Source organism: Oncorhynchus masou, chromosome 14 (assembly GCF_036934945.1).
Source record: "Oncorhynchus masou masou isolate Uvic2021 chromosome 14, UVic_Omas_1.1, whole genome shotgun sequence".
Taxonomy (NCBI): Eukaryota; Metazoa; Chordata; class Actinopteri; order Salmoniformes; family Salmonidae; genus Oncorhynchus; species Oncorhynchus masou.
The window spans coordinates 14,707,984-14,727,941 of NC_088225.1; the positions used below are offsets into that span (position 1 = coordinate 14,707,984).

The 19,958-nt window shown below is 44.1% G+C and overlaps 1 protein-coding gene across 1 annotated transcript in view; it reads left to right on the forward strand.

The window, feature by feature from the left end:
- The window catches only part of LOC135554347 (alpha-1,6-mannosylglycoprotein 6-beta-N-acetylglucosaminyltransferase B-like), a 94,558-nt gene that overhangs the window by 42,608 nt on the left and 31,992 nt on the right, over positions 1–19,958 (forward strand). The window contains exons 8-9 of the mRNA XM_064986611.1: positions 3,779–3,948; positions 19,796–19,927. Of these exons, the coding sequence (XP_064842683.1) occupies positions 3,779–3,948; positions 19,796–19,927 (302 nt within the window). The remainder of the gene's footprint in view (positions 1–3,778; positions 3,949–19,795; positions 19,928–19,958) is intronic.

The following is a 19,958-nucleotide window of genomic DNA, read 5'->3' on the forward strand; positions in this document are numbered from 1 at the left end:
TCTCTCCCTCAACTACAGTAAGGCCGGAGCTGATCAACACATCGATGGGGCTGCAGTGGAGCGGGTCGAGAGCTTCAGGTTCCTCTGTGTCCAACTCACGAAGGACTTTAAACTGGTCCGTTCACACATGCACAGCCGTGAAGAAGGCGCAACATTTCTTCTTCCACCTTTTATTTACATGTTTTTATTGAATCTTTATTTAACTAGGCAAGTCAATTAAGCACAAATTCTTATTTACAATGATGGATTACCAAGAGGCAAAAGGCCTCCTGCAGGGACAAAACACACATCACGACAAGAGAGACACCACAACACTACTTAAAGAGAGACCTAAGACACAACACAACATGGTAGCAACACAACATGACAACACAACATGGTAACACAACATGGTGGCAACATGACAACACAACATGGTAACAACACAACAACACAATATGACAACACAACATGGTAACAATGCAACATGACAACATGGTAACAACACAACATGGTGACAACACAACATGGTGACAACATGACAACACAACATGGTAACACAACAACAACACAGCAGGGGAGGCAGGTAGCCTAGTGGTTAGAGCGTTGGGCCAGTACCCAAAAGGTTTCTGGATCCAATCCCCGAGCTGACAATGTAAAAATATGTTGTTCTGCCCCTGAACAAGGTAGTTAACCCACTGTTCCCGGTAGACTGTCATTGTAAATAAGATCTTTTTCTTAACTGACTTACCTAGTTAAATAATGGTTTAAAAAAAACATGACAACACAACATAGCAACAATATTGCAGCAGCACAACATAGTAGCAGCACAAAGTTTGTTAGGCAAAGAAGACAATGCAGCCACAAGTGTCAGTAAGAGTGTCCATGATTTAGTCTTTGAATGTAGAGATTGAGATAAAACCTTCCAGTTTGAGTGCTTGTTGCAGCTCTTTCCAGTCACTAGCTGCAGCGACCTGAAAAGAGGAGCAACCCAGGGATGTGTGTGCTTTGTGGACCTTTAACAGAATGTGACTGGCAGAACGGTGTTGTATGTGGAGGATGAGGGCTGTAGTAGGTATCTCAGATAGGGGGGAATGAGGCCTAATAGGGTTTTATAAATATGCTTCAACCAGTGGGTCTTGCGACAGGTATACAGAAATGACCAGTTTACAGAGGAGTATAGAGTGCAGTGATGTGTCCTATAAGGAGCATTGGTGGCAAATTTCATGGCCGAATCACATCTAGCTGCTCGAGAACACCCTTACCTGCCAATCTATAAATTACATCTCCGTAATCTATCATGGGTAGCATGGTCATCTGAATCAGGGTTAGTTTAGCAGCTGGGGTGAAAGAGGAGAGATAACGATAGAGGAAACCAAGTCTAGATTTAACCTTAGCCTGCAGCTTGGATATGTGCTGAGAGAATGGAGGAGGTTGAAAAGGTTTGGCATGGGCCCTCATGAAAGATCCTCAAAAGGTTCTACAGCTGCACCATTGAGAGCATCTTGACTAGCTGCATCAGAGGTAAGGTGGTATGGAAACAGCACCGCCCTCTATGCCATGGCGGTACAGAGGGTGATTCGGATAGCCCAGTACATCACTGGGGCCGAGCTCCCTGCCATCCAGAACCTCTATATCAGGCAGTATGAAAAGAAGGCTCAGAATATCATTAAAGACTCCAGCCAGCCAAGCCATAGACTGTTCTCTCTGCTTCTGCATGGCAAGCGGTACCGGGGCATCAAGACTGACACCTATGCACACTCACAGGACTCTACACACTCACGCACACTGATACTCCAACCCGCACACACACTCACAGGACTCTACACACTCACGCACACTGATACTCCAACCCGCACACACACTCACAGGACTCTACACACTCACGCACACTGATACTCCAACCCACACACACACTCACATTATAATCATAATTTGCGCTGCTGCTACTCTGTCTAACATCCTGATGTCTAGTCACCGTACCTCTACATCTACCAGTATCCCTGCACATCGGAAATATGGAACTGACCCTTTATAAACTGTGTTCTTCCTATTTTTATTTCTCATGGGTTTCTGTTCTACCTTGTTATTTTTAGTGCTACATTGATATTGATTACTACATTGTTGTATTTGGAGCTTGCAAGAAAGGCATTTCACTGTACTTGTGCACACAGCGTTAAAAGCTTGAATTATTCACAAAACCAAGGCTGGGAAAGGTATAGATTGACGGCAGTATTCTTTGAGTTTACCACTCCAAGCATTCTCTTTGTGCAAACCCCACTCCTTTTAATCCTTCTCTAGTTAAAAAGAGGCTCATAACTTCAAACACCTGAGTGAACATGAGACGCAGTGATTGATAGGTGTTTGCTTTGCTTTGGGAAAGCAGACCAGTCTGGTCTTTGTCCAAGAGATGCTTTCAGAACGTATATAAATAGGATTCTTCTTTTCATCAGTCTCTCTTTAGAGAACTATTAGCTTGGATAAGCCAGCAGCAGCGCTGTCAACACACAGCATCCTTCCCAAGCCTGTTCCTTGATCAGCCTCCAAAAAGAAGAGTCTGTTCTTTTTTTAACGGTGTAACAGTAATAGCTACTGTCCATTACCTGGCCCCTCTGGGCTTGGCTGCAGCGTCTCTGACAGAACAGAACGGTGTTTAGTAAACAGACGAGGAGGAACTGCTGTGCTGCTGTAAAAACGCAGATGAGAGAACGATAATCTGCCGATGGAAATGGACTCGTTGAAGGGAGACTTCACGGAGAAGTGGAACTAGACAGCAGCCGTCTACCCCACCAGTCTCTCTCTTCTCTGTCTGCAACCTTGATTTTTCTATGTCTTTTTCTCTCTACACTGAACTGTGCTTTCACAAAGGCAAAATTGCTGTAGACAACTTTTTAAACTTCCAATTCCTTTTGTAGTCATTTGAAAATGAATTATTTCATGTAGTTATGGTGATGTGACAAGTATTGTGTGGCTGGCATGAGTACCCTGGCACTACAGTGACATGAGGATTCACTGGCATCATAGATGCAGGGTGCCTGTTGAGGTACTTCTGTCTGGTCATAGCGAGACATTTGTGTTGCATCCACTCTTAACAAAAGCAGAGCAATAAATCGCAATTGATTGTCATCGATTTCCCTCTTTGTATTGAGGATGCACTGTGCAGTCATCTTGTCCTCTAGCAATTTCCCTGCATTGTGCAATATTCAATGGGTCTGTGTTGGCTGCCTTCACTGTGTCCTTCGTTTTCTCCCGTCTTTAGTGAGAATGGTTCAACTAGTTTGGAGCACGAACCCCAGAGTGGTTAGCTACTTTACTCTTTAGAAGTAAGAAAGTTTTGCGAGTCAAAAGTAACTGGGGAAGAATTGAAGGCTGCCATCTGAGAAATCACACAGTCTGATTTCATTACACAGTTAACAGGCTGGAAGTCCCATCCTCTCCCATCAGCAATTAAAACAGTCTTGTACCATTAGGCATATTAATTATCTTCAGCAGGTCAATCACTATTCAGATTCAAAAAATGTGTTTTCCAATATTTGCTTGGGGACGACTGTTTCATGGTTTGCATTACTACTTTTCCTGTCTTTTAGCATACATATTCAGTTTGTTGCAATTCTTATCTCGATTCATCTCTATTCCAAGACCAGTGGTTTGGGGGGGGGGGATCTGAGATGTACAGACATGAATGAAGCTAATATAGATAGCTATGGATAAGAACCATGGATCAGTCCTATTAGTTGGGAGCTCATCAGAATGAGACAATCCTATGGCTGCAACCCCTCAAACTTCTTTTTTTTCTCAGATCCTGGTGCACGTAGGCTTCCTGACAGAGGAGTCAGGGGATGTGTTCAGCCCCAAGGTCCTGAAGGGAGGTCCTCTGGGGGAGATGGTCCAGTGGGCCGACATCCTCACAGCCCTGCACGTCCTGGGACACAACCTCAAGATCTCTGTCTCGCTCAAGGAGCTGCAGGGGTGAGTCAGATGTCATGTTCTATCTATATCTATATGTAAGGATGGGACCTAATCACAGTATTCAGACTAGTGGTTCATAACTTCTTCCTCTGGCTCAAAGTATATAAAGTCATGCATGAGAGAGGACTTTTTCAGCACCATGGATAGCTCCAGGGAGAACCGTACTGTGGCCATTCGAACTGTTCTGTCAATTCTTAATCCCCTCACGAATGCTCTAGTCCTGTGACATATGTTTATTGAGAGTCATGTGACTTGTTGTGACATCATGATATTTTTCCCACTTTGAGATGTTTTTTGCACACACATTTGGATGAACAAACAAGCTTAAATTCTCTGGCACTCATGTCATACATATCTTATAAACCCATCTCTATTTATACCATCTTACCTTTTTAGGTGATGTGTAACCATGTATAAGGCAGTCCATCTCAGGGTTCATTCCCACACAGTGTGTTTGGTCTCACCCTGATAAGCCTCCTGTCTCCCTGTGGACTGGAGTTCCAGCCAGACAGACAGTGTTTGTGTGTTCCTCTCCCAGCTCACTGACCCCAGACAGACAGCGTTTATGTGTTCCTCTCCCAGCTCATTGACCCCAGACAGACGGCGTTTGTGTTCCTCTCCCAGCTTACTGAACACAGACAGACGGCGTTTGTGTTCCTCTCCTAGCTCACTGACCCCAGACAGACGGCGTTTGTGTTCCTCTCCCAGCTCACTGACCCCAGACAGACAGCGTTTATGTGTTCCTCTCCTAGCTCACTGACCCCAGACAGACGGCGTTTGTGTTCCTCTCCCAGCTCACTGACCCCAGACAGACAGTGTTTATGTGTTCCTCTCCCAGCTCACTGACCCCAGACAGACGGCGTTTGTGTTCCTCTCCCAGCTCACTGACCCCAGACAGACGGCGTTTGTGTTCCTCTCCCAGCTCACTGACCCCAGACAGACAGCGTTTATGTGTTCCTCTCCCAGCTCACTGACCCCAGACAGATGGCGTTTGTGTTCCTCTCCTAGCTCACTGACCCCAGACAGATGGCGTTTGTGTTCCTCTCCTAGCTCACTGACCCCAGACAGATGGCGTTTATGTTCCTCTCCTAGCTCACTGACCCCAGACAGATGGCGTTTGTGTTCCTCTCCTAGCTCACTGACCCCAGACAGATGGCGTTTATGTTCCTCTCCTAGCTCACTGACCCCAGACAGATGGCGTTTGTGTTCCTCTCCTAGCTCACTGACCCCAGACAGATGGCGTTTATGTTCCTCTCCTAGCTCACTGACCCCAGACAGATGGCGTTTGTGTTCCTCTCCTAGCTCACTGACCCCAAACAGATGGCGTTTATGTTCCTCTCCTAGCTCACTGACCCCAGACTGATAGCAGTGGCTGGCTGGGCCACGGAGCAACATCCGGTCTAACCAAGGCTTTATTTATCCATCTGAAAAGATAACGCTATTGATTTTCAAGTCGGCCAGGTGTGACTGCTGGAGTTAAGAGAGCAGATGGTTCAATCTGGGAGTAAATGCCATAAACGTCTTGGAGGACCCAGTCCCTGCCTCTCCTTTTATCATTTACCCTTTCCCAGTTTCTCCCGGCCTGGTCTAAATTGCAGTGTTTAAGTCGGACTGGAGATATCGGATATTGTCGATTCCTGCCAGTGCAGACGTGAGGCTGAGAGAAATTGGACAGGCAGCAGCATATGGTGTGGCTTCTGTTATTGAACACATATTCCTCACTGTGGGGAAGCGTCCGAGTTAGAGCTGCACTGAAGACTTAGAGCTTCCCTGTGATCTCAAATTGGAGTTTTGAAGAAAGCGGCTTTGATAAGGGTAGACTGGAGATCAGTGAGAGCGGATGGGATTCTGCCTCTTCTGCCCACGCTATTATTTACCTCACTAATTGGTGTCATGGAGTATTGAATTACTGCATTCAGTCACCACAGGGAATGTGTCTTGTGAATGTTGATGAAACCGCATGAGACTGACAGTAATTGTCAATCAGAAACAAATTGGAGATGTGCTAAAGCCAAGTTAGGCTCTGTTTCCAAAGGTTGACATGCTGTGTGTGTGTGTGTGTGTGTGTGTGTGTGTGTGTGTGTGTGTGTGTGTGTGTGTGTGTGTGTGTGTGTGTGTGTGTGTGTGTTTGTTTATTGGTATATGTGAATGTGATGGTCTACTGTAAGGCCCATGCAGCTCTCTATTTGTCAGGAAATGGAATGTGCAGCCTTAGAGAAAATATAATAGAAGGTTGAAATTGGAGCCTATTGGATTTATCAGACAGTCCATTTCCCCCCTTTTCTAACAGAGAAAAGAGACGCAGTACATTTCCCCCCTTTCCTAACAGAGAAAAGAGACACAGTACATTTCCCACTCTTTTTATGATCCTATCTTCTCAAATTGGCCAATAAAAGAGATGCTGAATGTCCAATAAATTCCATTCCAGGACCATTAATGAATAGGAAAATCTGACATTTCTCTCCATCTCTACACCCTCCCCTCTCTCTCCCAAGTTGACAGATTGCTATATGGGGTGCATTCCCACAGATTCCCCCAGGGTTGTATCTATTTAGATGTCATCCTCCTATCTCTCCCACTCAGCCTGGGAAACATGTCATCCTAATATCCCATTGTCTGCATCGGCTGTTATGAGAGGATGATGGTTGGTATTGATGGTTTGCAGATCATGGGTTTCTTGGTTTCATCCAAAACACCAGATACTGTAGCTACTACTACTCTAAGTTAGATATAGAATTGTAGTAGCTACAGTACCTGGTGGTTTGGATGAAACCAAGCAGTTTGCTTGAGTGGTTGTAATTATTTCTCATTTGTCACTTCCCCTGCCAGCTTTATGGACTAGTCCTCTGGCTCTCTTTTTTTCATACAATCTTTTTTATTCAGACGTCTCCGTTCCACTCGCTACTTCCGCTGAGGGTCTTTTTTCTCGGTATAAGTTTTTGGCTCACGTCGCTTGCAGATGCTTAACTAAGCTGCTTTGGTATATTTTGAGTGATATTTTTGGACAGAGAGGAGGAGCGCTCCTCTGCATGCAGCCAGATTCATCAAGTCCGCCTTCGCACAGAAAAACAGCTGGAAAAGTCATTCTCCAAGGTCTGTTCCATCTGTAAATTTTCATGATTAATGTAAGCCCATTTTTCAGTTGCGGTTGGTCAAGTTGTGGTAGTAGTTGGGGATGGTGCAGTGTGTTTTTCTATGTCACAGTACGAAAAAAAAGTCTGAAAATATACTGTATGCCCTCACCACTGTAAGTCACTCTGGATAAGAGCGTCTGCTAAATTACTAACATTTAAAACATGGAAACATCCCATTATTGGTCTCCCTCTTCCTCTACTGTGTTGCCTTGACGGGCAGAAGAGTCACTAGGCTGAGAGTGGGGATGGGAGGAAGCAGCATCGGGAACAGCATCACATCGGGAACAGCATCACATGTGCTAAAAGGTGCCCGGCGGCGGTTAGCCAGGCAGTGCAGACAGCTGTCACTTCCTCTAGGGGATCTCCCCCCTGTTCCTCCCAGTGCGACGTGAGTAATTAGCCAGCACCAGAGCATGGTTTATCAACACCTGAGGAGGAGAGAGGGAGGGGATAACAGCCTGACAGAGCTGGATGGCTTGCTCTGCAGTGACGACAGGGCCAGGAGAACCCCTCTCATACAGCAGCTCTGTATGTCTCCACCCACACAGACTCTGTCCTCCACCCTCTGAGACCAGTAGGAGAGAGAGGGAAAGGGAGGGGGTGATTCCACAATATGAGGAACATGCATCATTTGAACCCTCAGCACGAGTCCAATCAGAAGCATCATAAATGACGTGTGGGGTCAAACTGATCTGGAATCAGAGATCGCATCGATAAGAGCACAGCCACTATGTGTATGGGAAGGAGGCACTAAGAAACATAACTCTCCCTGTCGTTTTACCCCTATCAAATCACCCTTTGAGGCTGATTTAGGCTGATTTAGAGCCCCATTAGGCTTTCAGAATGGGGGCTGCTGTGTGTGCCTGCAAGTGCTACTGCGCTCTCTCACCCTCCAGCCTTTCCAACGATGTGCTTTTGTTTTTCAGCTTTGAAAAGCCAAACTAAAGCAGCCCTGTTAAAAATAGACTGCTGTGTGTTTACAATATGTTGCAGTGCGCAGCACTTTCACAGAATCAGAGTTGAGGGCAGATTTTTATCGTTCGCAGTGATCAAATCATTTGGGTCACGGCACGATAACATGATATAGTCATGTGACTTGATGTAGCTGCAGTGAGAGGGATTCGACTTCATTCAAGAGTCGTTGCGTGATGCCTAAATGAGATTGAGACCAAAGGACTACATGGTGTGTTTTTGACAGTGTTGCGTTTTTGACAGTGTTGCATGTCAGTTTTCATCCAGTTTGAATCGCTACAGTAAACAACATATGGATGCAAGATATTGGAATCGCTGCTAGTTTCCTCTACTATATATGCAAAAAAAGAAACGTCCCTTTTTCAGGACCCTGTCTTTCAAAGAGAATTCGTATAAATCCAAATAACTTCACAGATATTAATTGTAAAGGGTTTAAAGGCTGTTCACCATGCTTGTTCAATGAACCATAAAGAATTAATCAACATGCACCTGTGGAACGGTCGTTAAGACACTGACAGCTTACAGACGGTAGGCAATTAAGGTCACAGTTATGAAAACATAGGACACTAAAGAGGCCTTTCTACTGTCTCTGAAAAACACCCAAATAAATATGTCCAGGGTCCCTGCTCATCTGCTGCAAGGAGGCATTACACTGAGGCCTGTACTAGGGAGCGGGATTGATTTGAAGGTGGAGGGTCCGTCATGGTCTGGGGTGGTGTGTCACAGCATCATCGGACTGAGCTTGTTGTCATTTCAGGCAATCTCAACGATGTGTGTTACAGGGAAGACATCCTCCTCCCTCATGTGGTACCCTTCCTGCAGGCTCATCCTGACATGACCCTCCAGCATGACAATGCCACCAGCCATACTGCTCGTTCTGTGTGTGATTTCCTGCAAGCCAGGAATATCAGTGTTCTGCCATGGCCAGAGAAGAGCCCGGATCTCAATCCCATTGAGCACATCTGGGACAAGTTGGATCGGAGGGTGAGGGCTAAGGCCATTCCCCCCAGAAATGTCCGGGAACTTGCAGGTGCCTTGGTGGAAGAGTGGGTTAATATCTCACAGCAACAACTGGCAAATCTGGCTCAGTCCATGAGGAGGACATGCACTGCAGTACTTAATGCAGCTGGTGGCCACACCAGATACTGACTGTTACTTTTGATTTTGACCCCCCTCCCTTTGTTCAGGGACACATTATTCAATTTCTGTTAGTCACATGTCTGTGGAACTTGTTCAGTTTATGTCTCAAATACTTACATTGTAACATTGCTCTTTGAAAATATTTACATTGTAACATTGCTCTTTGATTTGTTCCACTTGAACATTGTGACATTTAATTGGACACACCCTGTATTTTGAAAATAGGACCAAATATGAACAGCTGTTGTATATTGTATATATCCTGCAGTAGACATGGAGCAGGAGATCCCAAACACAGTTCACAGTAGCTGCAGTAGTGTCTGCTAGCTCCAGTCAATCTTCTCCACATTGAGATTTTGACTCACAGGGCTGACTGTACAGAGCCAAAAGTGGGCGGTCGACATTCAACACTAACAATAAGCAATCAGTGAATAAAAGTGCGGAAATAGCATAACGAGTGGGTGTTCCACATCAAGAGGAAGCTGTACTTTTGTTGTTGACGGAGGCAGCGTCTCAGTCTCTTATGCCCAACTCTCTCAACTGGCTCATTACTATGCCTGGCTCTGCTCTGCCAAGCAGGTCTCCACACTGCCACTACCGTCTCTCTGCCCGTTTCTTTTCTTCCACACTGAGCCTTCTGCACCCCATGGCCCCACCCCGGCCTCCTTCCTGTGAATGTGGCACGGCATCTGCCACGGCCAATTCTCCTCACCGCCTGACTTCCTCCTCTCTGTGAGAGAGACTTCTGCTCAGCTACAGTATAAGGTTCTCTCTCTGATATCTGGCAGCACGGTGCAGGTGGCCAGTCCACTCAGTGGGATACACCAAGATGGCCTGGTGCATGTAGCTGGTTCTTTTCTCATGGGGTGCCAGTCCATCCTCCCCTCCTCTTCTTCCGCTCCTTCTCTCTCCCTCCCCCTTTCTTCACCTACTCTCTCCCACTCCTGCCGAACTCACAGCAGGACAGTCGGCCCCAGATGTCTTTCCTCTAGTGTGTGCGTCAGACTCAGTGTGTGTATTTGTTTGTGTGCACGTGCGTGCATGTGTTGCTTCTTATTCAACTGCTGCTCATTTTCAGCTCCATAACTGCAAATGTAATCCCCCTGTTCTCTCCAAGTTTGCAGAGATTTGCATATATCCAAGTAAAGCCCTGAACACAGCAGATTTAGTGCATTTGTGTGCAATACTGCCTCATGGGGTCACATAAGGCACTTTGTAATTATTAAACATTTGTTCTCACATTATCACACCACATCTTTTATCTGATCTATCCCTTAAATCATTTTTTTATATGTTCTAATAAATACCGTAACTCAGTTCTATTGGTGAACGTACAATCGCTGGAGAACAAACTGGATGAGTTCTGTTTGAGACTATACTTTCAACGGGACCTGAAGAACTGTAATATTCTGTCTTTCTCTGAGTTGTGGCTGAACTAGGACATGGACAATATACATCCAGCTGTTTTAAATATGCATCGGCAGGACAGAACAGCAGTGTCGGGGTAAGCTCAAAGGGGGAGGTGCGTGTCTCTTCGTTAGTTGGCGCGCGATCTGTAATATTAAGGAATCTGCTCACCTGAGTAAGAATACCTAATGATAAGCTATAAACTCTATTTATCAAGAGTTTTCACCTATATTTTTCGTAGCTGTCTATTTACCACATCAAAACAATGCTGGCATTAAGACCACACTTCACAAGCTGTATACGGCTATAAGCAAACAAGAAAATGCTAATCCAGAAGCAGTGCTCCTAGTGGCCAGTGATTTTAATACAGGAAAACTGAAATCCCTCTTACCTAATTTCTACCAGCATGTCACTTGTGCAACTAGAAGCAAAAAAAACTCTAGATCACCTTTACTCCACACACAGAAACACATACAAAGCTCTCCCTCAACCTCCATTTGGCTAATCTGACCATAACTCAATCCTCCTGATTCATGCTTTAAATAAAATCAGTCACCGACCTCATTAATAGGTGCACAACGACGTCTCCACAGTGACTGTATGTACGTAGACATATCCCAACCAGAAGAGGGACACTAATCCGGACTCAAGAAATCCCGCTACGCCCTCCGATGAACCATCAAACAGGAAATGCGTCAATACAACAGATCGAATAAGATCGAATAGGCTCTGATGCTGGTCAGATGTGGCAGGGCTTGCAAACTATAATGGAGAACAAAGGGAAACCCAGCCACGAGCTGCTCTGTGACACAAGTCTACCAGACGAGCTAAATGCATTCTATGCTTGCTTCGAGGCAAGCAACACTGAACAATGCATGAGAGCACCAGCTGTTCCGGACGACATTGTGATCACTCTCTCTGTAGCCAACGTGAGTAAGTATAGGTTAGCATTCACAAGGCCAAAGGGATTACCAGGATGCATACTCAGAGCATGTGCTGACCAGTTGGCAAGTGTCTTCACTGACATTTTCAGCCACTCTCTGACCCAGTCTGTAATACATACATGTTTCAATCAGACCACCATACCTGTGCCCAAGAACCCCAAGGTAACCTGTCTAAATGACTATCGCCCTTAGCACTCACATCTGTAGCCATGAAATGCTTGGCTGGTCATAGCTCACATCAACACCATCATCCCAGACACCTTGGATCTACTCTAATTTGGATAACGCACCAACAGATCCACAGATGACAGAATCTCTATTGCACTCCACACTGCCCTTTCCCACCTGTGCAAGAGGAACACCAATGTGAGAATGCTGTTCATTGACTACAGCTTAGCATTCAAGACCATAGTGCCCTCCAAGCTCATCGCTAAGGACCCTGGGATTGAACCCCTCTCTCTGCTTCCTGGATCCTGTACTTCCTGACAGGCCTCCCCAGGCAGTGAGGGTAAGCAACAACACATCCACCATGCTGACCCTCAACATGGGGGCCTCTCAGGGATGCATGCTTAGTCCACTCCTGTACTCCCTGTTCACCCACGACTGTGTGGCTGCACACGGCTCCAACACCATCATTATGTTTTTGGTGACACAACGGTGGTAGGCCTGATCACTGACAACGATGACAACCTATAGGGAGGAGGTCAGAGACTTGGCAGCGTGGTGCCAGGAGAATTACCCTCTCCCTCAATGCCAGCAAGACAAAGGAGCTTATTGTGGACTACAGGAAATGGAGGGCTGTGCACGCCCCCATTCACATCAACGGGGCTTGTAGTGGAGAACTTCAAGTTCCTCTGTGTCCACATAGCTAAGGATGTATCCTGGTTCACACACACCAACCCAGTCGTGATGACCCCCAGGAGGCTGAAAAGATTTGGCATGGGTCCTCAGATCCTTAGAAAGTTCTAGACCCGCACCATTGAGAGCATCTTGACTGGCTGCATCACCACTTGGTATTGCAACTGCTTGGCACCCGACTATAAGGAGCTACAGAGGGTAGTGCTTACAGGCCAGTACATCACTGGACCCGAGCTAGCTGCCATCCAGGACCACTATACCAGGCGGTGTCCTTGGAAAGCCCTAAAAATTGCCAAAGACATCCAAGTCATAGACTGTTCTCTCTGCTACCGCACTGCAAGCTGTGCTGATGCACCAAGTTTGGAAACAACAGGATCCTGAATAGCTTTTACCCCCAAGCCATAAGATTGCTAAATAGTTAGTCTGGGTAGGAATCTGGTTAACTATTTAACTATCTACATTGAACTTTGACTTATCACATATGCTTCTGCTACTGTTTATCTGTTTTTTATTCCTAGTTCTATTAAATATCTACCTCAATTACTTCGCACCCCTGCACATTGACTCTGTACTGTGCATATAGCCAAGTTGTCACTCATTATGTATTTATTATTACTTTTATTATTACGTGTTTTACTTTTCTATTATTTCACTATTTTCTTTCTCTCTGCGTTGTTGGGAAGGTAAACATTTCACTGTTGTTTACGAAGCACTAATACAATTAAATGAAATGTGATAGTCAAGGTTATAAATGCCTCTTTTCAGTGGGTTAGATGAGTTACACCTGTCTGAACTGCTGCAAGGTGTCATGGGTGACTTAGAGAGACATCCGAACGAGCTCAGCCTTTTAATTCTTAAACTGGGAACATTTTCACGCTGTACGGAATTTTACAACATGATGTCACAATCAGAATGATTGGGAAGTTTTTCACGCAGGGAAGCTTTTTACATGGCACAAGGCACAGGTGAAGCCACAGTGTGTTGCTGTCAGATACACTACATGTGTCATAATATAAAATAGAATAGAAAGCTGTATATTGTTAAATCTACTGTTGCCCCTGGGGAAGGTAGGTATGCCACTGCTTGAGCCATGGTGAGGTTAAATTACTTCTCTAGCTTTTCAAGGTGAGAGAATGTCTCGCAGCTCCTTCACTTCCCATGTGGGGGTGTATTAGATTGACCATTCTGACTTTGTTACAGTGTATCTGTCCTTAATAAAATACAGAACACACACACACACACACACAGAAAGGTGAGGCATGTCAATGCCATTTTGGGAGTGAAAGTTTCCCACAGGAGGGGGCAAATCACCCCATTTAGGAGCAGTCATGCTTGAAATTAAGCCTGACGTGTTCATTTCCAATAGTAAAACATGACACTACCCGACAAAAATGCAAACTGTCCAAGTTGAGTTATTTGAATGCCAGACACAGGGTATGATTTTACTGTAGGTCTTCAGGTTACTATGCAGGCCCACACTGCAATCAGATTAATTTCAGTCAGGTGAAGTGTACAAGGCTTGGGTGCTGTTTGGATGCACACACAGGCATACAGTGGGGCAAAAAAGTATTTAGTCAGCCACCAATTGTGCAAGTTCTCCCACTTAAAAAGATGAGAGGCCTGTAATTTTCATCATAGGTACACTTACTTCAACTATGACAGACAAAATGAGAGAAAAAAAATCCAGAAAATCACATTGTAGGATTTTTAATTAATTTATTTGCAAATTATGGTGGAAAATAAGTATTTGGTCACCTACAAACAAGCAAGATTTCTGGCTCTAACAGACCTGTAACTCCTTCTTTAACTTCTTGCGTCAAGCAATCCCGTATCCGGGAGCGTAATCATAGCCTCAAGCTCATTAGCATAACGCAACATTAACTATTCATGAAAATCACAAATGAAATGAAAGAAATATATTCACTCACAAGCTTAGCCTTTTGTCAACAACACTATCATCTCAGATTTAAAAAATATGCTTTTCAACCAAAGCTACACAAGCATTTGTGTAAGAGTATTGATAGCTAGCATAGCATTAAGCCTAGCATTCAGCAGGCAACATTTTCACAAAAACAAGAAAAGAATTCAAATAAAATAATTTACCTTTGAAGAACTTTGGATGTTTTCAATGAGGAGACTCTCAGTTAGATAGCAAATGTTCAGTTTTTCCAAAAAGATTATTTGTGGAGGAGAAATCGCTCCGTTTTGTTCATCACGTTTGGCTAAGAAAAACCCCCAAAAATTCAGTCATTACAACGCCAAACATTTTTCCAAATTAACTAATAATATTGACAGAAACATGGCAAACGTTGTTTAGAATCAATCCTCAAGGTGTTTTTCACATATCTATTCGATGATAAATCATTCGTGGCAGTTGACTTTCTCCTCTGAAGCAAATGGTAAAATGCATGCAGCTGGAGATTACACAATGATTTTGACGGACACCAAGCGGGCACCTGGTAAATGTAGTCTCTTTATGGTCAATCTTCCAATGATATGCCTACAAATATGTCACAATGCTGCAGACACCTTGGGGAAACGACAGAAAGTGTAGGCTCATTCCTGGCGCATTCACAGCCATATAAGGAGACATTGGAACACAGCGCCCTCAAAATCTGGGCCATTTCCTGTTTTGAAATTTCATCTTGGTTTCGCCTGTAGCATCAGTTCTGTGGCACTCACAGATAATATCTTTGCCGTTTTGGAAATGTCAGAGTGTGTTCTTTCCAAAGCTGTCAATTATATGCATAGTCGAGCATCTTTTCGTGACAAAATATCTTGTTTAAAACGGGAACGTTTTTTTATCCAAAAATTAAAAGAGCGCCCCCCTATATCGAAGAAGTTAAGAGGCTCCTCTGTCCTCCACTCGTTACCTGCATTAATGGCACCTGTTTGAACTTGTTATCAGTATAAAAGACACCTGTCCACAACCTCAAACAGTCACACTCCAAACTCCACTATGGCCAAGACCAAATAGCTGTCAAAGGACACCAGAAACAAAATTGTAGACCTGCACCAGGCTGGGAAGACTGAATCTGCAATAGGTAAGCAGCTTGGTTTGAAGAAATCAACTGTGGGAGCAATTATTAGGAAATGGAAGACATACAAGACCACTGATAATCTCCCTCGATCTGGGGCTCCAGGCAAGATCTCACCCCGTGGGGTCAAAATGATCACAAGAACGGCGAGCAAAAATCCTAGAACCACATGGGGGGGACCTAGTGAAACCTGCAGAGAGCTGGGACCAAAGTAACAAAGCCTACCATCAGTAACACACTACGCCGCCAGGGACTCAAATCCTGCAGTGCCAGACGTGTCCCCCTGCTTAAGCCAGTACATGTCCAGGCCCGTCTGAAGTTTGCTAGAGAGCATTTGGATAATCCAGAAGAAGATTGGGAGAATGTCATATGGTCAGATGAAACCAAAATATAACTTTTTGGTAAAAACTCAACTTGTCGTGTTTGGAGGACAAAGAATGCTGAGTTGCATCCAAAGAACACCATACCTACTGTGAAGCATGAGGGTGGAAACATCATGCTTTGGGGCTGTTTTTCTGCAACGGGACCAGGATGACGCCGTGTAAAGGAAATAATGAATGGGGCCATGTATCGTGAGATTTTGAGTGAAAACCTCCTTCCATCAGCAAGGGCATTGAAGATAAAACGTGGCTGGGTCTTTCAGCATGACAATGATCCCAAACACACCGCCCGGGCAACGAAGGAGTGGCTACGTAAGAAGCATTTCAAGGTCCTGGAGTGGCCAAGCCAGTCTCCAGATCTCAACCCCATAGAAAATCTTTGGAGGGAGTTGAAAGTCCGTGTTGCCCAGCAACAGCCCCAAAACATCACTAGTCTACAGGAGATCTGCATGGAGGAATGGGCCAAATTACCAGCAACAGTGTGTGAAAACCTTGTGAAGACTTACAGAAAAAGTTTGACCTCTGTCATTGCCAACAAAGGGCATATAACAAAGTATTGAGAAACTTTTGTTATTGACCAAATACTTATTTTCCACCAGAATTGGCAAATAAATTCACTAAAAATCCTACAATGTGATTTTCTGGATTTTTTTTCTTCTCATTTTGTCTGTCATAGTTGAAGTGTACCTATGATTAAAATGACAGGCCTCATCTTTTTAAGTGGGAGAACTTGCACAATTGGTGGCTGACCAAATACTTTTTTGCCCCACTGTAATAGGTGAATGACATTCCACACGCTTGCTAATCGTTTTTTTGCCCCACTGTACCTCCATACAAGTGGCTTGACTAGTGCAATCTATTTTTGAGTGAGGTGCAGGCAAAGGGAATTGAATCCACTCTTGAGTGAAGACCCCTTTTTGTTTTTGTAAGCCTTTATACAACTGACTGATGAAGCTCTAGTCTAAAGCAGTGACGGCTGACACTCTCTGCTCATTATCAAATCTACTGCAGAGGAACATTCTACCGTGCCTGTTTCCACCCGTTTGCAATTCCAACTAAATCAGTTGAGCAAACAGAAGCAAAATCGATAGCTTTTATTTGCAGGTATGTGTGACTGTTTGTGTCTGTTTATTCACACTATTTATACAGTAGCAGCCTAAGCCTTTCTGCTGTTATCGCAAAGCCCCGCTAGATCAGCTGTGAGCACGATCACATTCAGAAGACCACAGGGCAAAGCATCTAAATCAACCACACAAACACTGTCATCCTTCATCTACATAGATCTATACAACTTAGCCTGGAAACTGTGCAATCAGGTTAATATGTTAACAAGATTTTGTGTGCAGAATGCACATTATGGACAAACGTGTTGTGCTGTATGGACCAGATCTGGGTCAAATTCAACTATTCAACAAACTCAACTAAGTTTGATAGTATAAAAACAAGTTACATTGAATTTTGAGGTGGATAACATCTCATCTTTTAGCTACCATTATCTCTACCTCTGCTTATACCATGTCATTTACAGAACTGCTCTCCCTGTCTCCCCCTGCAATTACATTTCCGCTCCCAGAGGCTGTCCGTCTCCCTTTAAAAAGGCAATGTGTTGACAATATTCCCGTCTGCTGTGCAATCACAAAAAAATCGTATAATTTAGAGGCAGACATAATTCAGCTGAAAACCGTTTGATTGCAGGGGCCATTTTGTGTCTGACAGCCTCCTGAAACTTTGGCTCTAGCAAAGGGAAGCAATTACTCTGGCTGCTGACTAGGGCAATCTCACTGCATCTGAAGAACACTCCAACATTAGCAACCTAGCCACTCTGTAAAGTGGAATCCGGAGGAATTAATCAAGACCTGCAATTTACATGTTTACCTTGTATGCCTGACTAATGTCAGTGTGTGTGTGGGGTTTGATTTGTGTCTCCTTCGCTGAACAGCAAAACCTAGACTGTTTCACAGTCAGTCAGAGAACACCAGCTATTTCTGGAAATTGTAACGAGTGGCCAATTTCCTGGACTCCAATTCTTGGTGTTACGGTCATTAGCATAAGTGGTAGCTGCAGAATTGTGTTAATTTCCGACAGCTCGAGAGATAAAAGTCTGGATAGGAGGCAGATAGCTGTCATTTTCATTCCAATGCCTCACTACCTCTTCCACAGGGTGTCATTTGGAAGCTTCTCCCTCCTCAGCCATGCATTACGGACAGCAATGATATGGTAAATCAAGTGTTTAGATATCCCTGTACATACTGCCTGCCTTTCCGTTATCTCTCTGGGGTGATTGTGGGTCACTGATATGGCTTAATAATTAACAACATCAATGGTTATTGAGAGTGAGACACTCCTATGAGAGAGTCAGGTAATATTGTGGTGACAGACATCAGAATATGTGAATAACAGGCAGGGTCCACCCTCTGTTTTGAAACATTTATTTACAAACCCTTTGGCCATTTTACAAAGACTGCAGGTGTTTTTCAGAGCCAGGTGGCTGGTGTAGAGAATTGTTTACAAAGGGAAATAAATTCAAATGTGTTTGTTTGCATTTTGGCAAGCAAATTATTGTTTTCATGACAATACAGTTTTTGGTGCGGAAAGTCTAAAGAGCTTAGGCTTCTTGAGGTGAGCTGAGATGCATTGCTTGTTTTATTGCTCACGGCAACACATACACCTTTCCTTTAATTTCCCTACTAATTGCACATAGAGCGAGTGGCAAACCAATGGCTGAATTAGGAACATTCTCTGACCCATTTCTGCACCTCCACCTTTCAGACTTCTGATATCATTCCCCTTAAACCAGACACATCTAGTTGATGTGACTAGAGCTGGGAGCTCTGACGGCTGGGGCTCCCCATCGCTCTCTCACACACACCACATGGGAGATGGCACACAACATTTATGGAAGCGTCCAGGCCATTTCAGAGCATTAGAATTACCCCCTTAAGGCATTTCAGCTTTTTACAGCAAAATAGGATGTCAGCTGCTTTTTACAGGAACAGAGTATGTCAGCTGCTTTTTACAGGAACATAGTATTTCAGCTGCTTTTTACAGCAACATAGTATGTCAGCTGCTTTTTACAGCAACATAGTATGTCAGCTGCTTTTTACAGCAACATAGTATGTCAGCTGCTTTTTACAGCAACATAGTTGTCAGCTGCTTTTTACAGCAACATAGTATTTCCGCTGCTTTTTACAGCAACATAGTATTTCCGCTGCTTTTTACAGCAACATAGTATTTCAGCTGCTTTTTACAGCAACATAGTATTTCAGCTGCTTTTTACAGCAACATAGTATTTCAGCTGCTTTTTACGGCAACATAGTATTTCAGCTGCTTTTTACGGCAACATAGTATTTCCGCTGCTTTTTACGGCAACATAGTATTTCCGCTGCTTTTTACGGCAACATAGTACTTCCGCTGCTTTTTACTGTGTCTTGTTCCCTTCATTGTGTGGATATACAGTTGTACTACACATTGTCCAGTTCCCTATAATGTTTTTATTTTCCAAGTCTGTTGTTATTCTCCGTGCCGATTGTTAATATACATTCCTCTCATATTGACAGTGGATATACATTACCAGTCAAATGTTTGGACACACCTACTCATTCAAGGGTTTTTCTTTCTTTTTACTATTTTCTACATTGTAAAATAAATGTGAAGACATCAAACCTATGAAATAACACATGCCAAGAGTGTGCAAAGCTGTTATCAAGGCCAAGGGTGGCTACTTTGAAGAACCTCAAATATAAAACATATTTTGATTTGTTTAACAATTTTTTTGGTTACTACATGATTCCATATGTGCTATTTCATAGTTGTGATGTCTTTACTATTATACTACAATGTAGAAAATAGTAAAAATAAAGAAAAACCCTTGAATGAGTAGGTGTGTCCAAACTTTTGACTGGTACTGTACATACAGTGATTTAAGTTGTTTGCTGTATCTAAGCCGAGCTTCTGTGTGTGCCCCGTGTGTGCAGGTTTCTTGGGGTCCCCCCTGGAAGAGGAAGCTGCCCCCTGACAGGACCTCTGCCCTTTGACCTCATCTACACGGACTACCATGGCTTGCAGCAAATGAGGCAGCACATGGGTCTCTCTCTGAGGAAGCACAAGTCAGTGTTTTTTTCTATACATTTGCGGTCA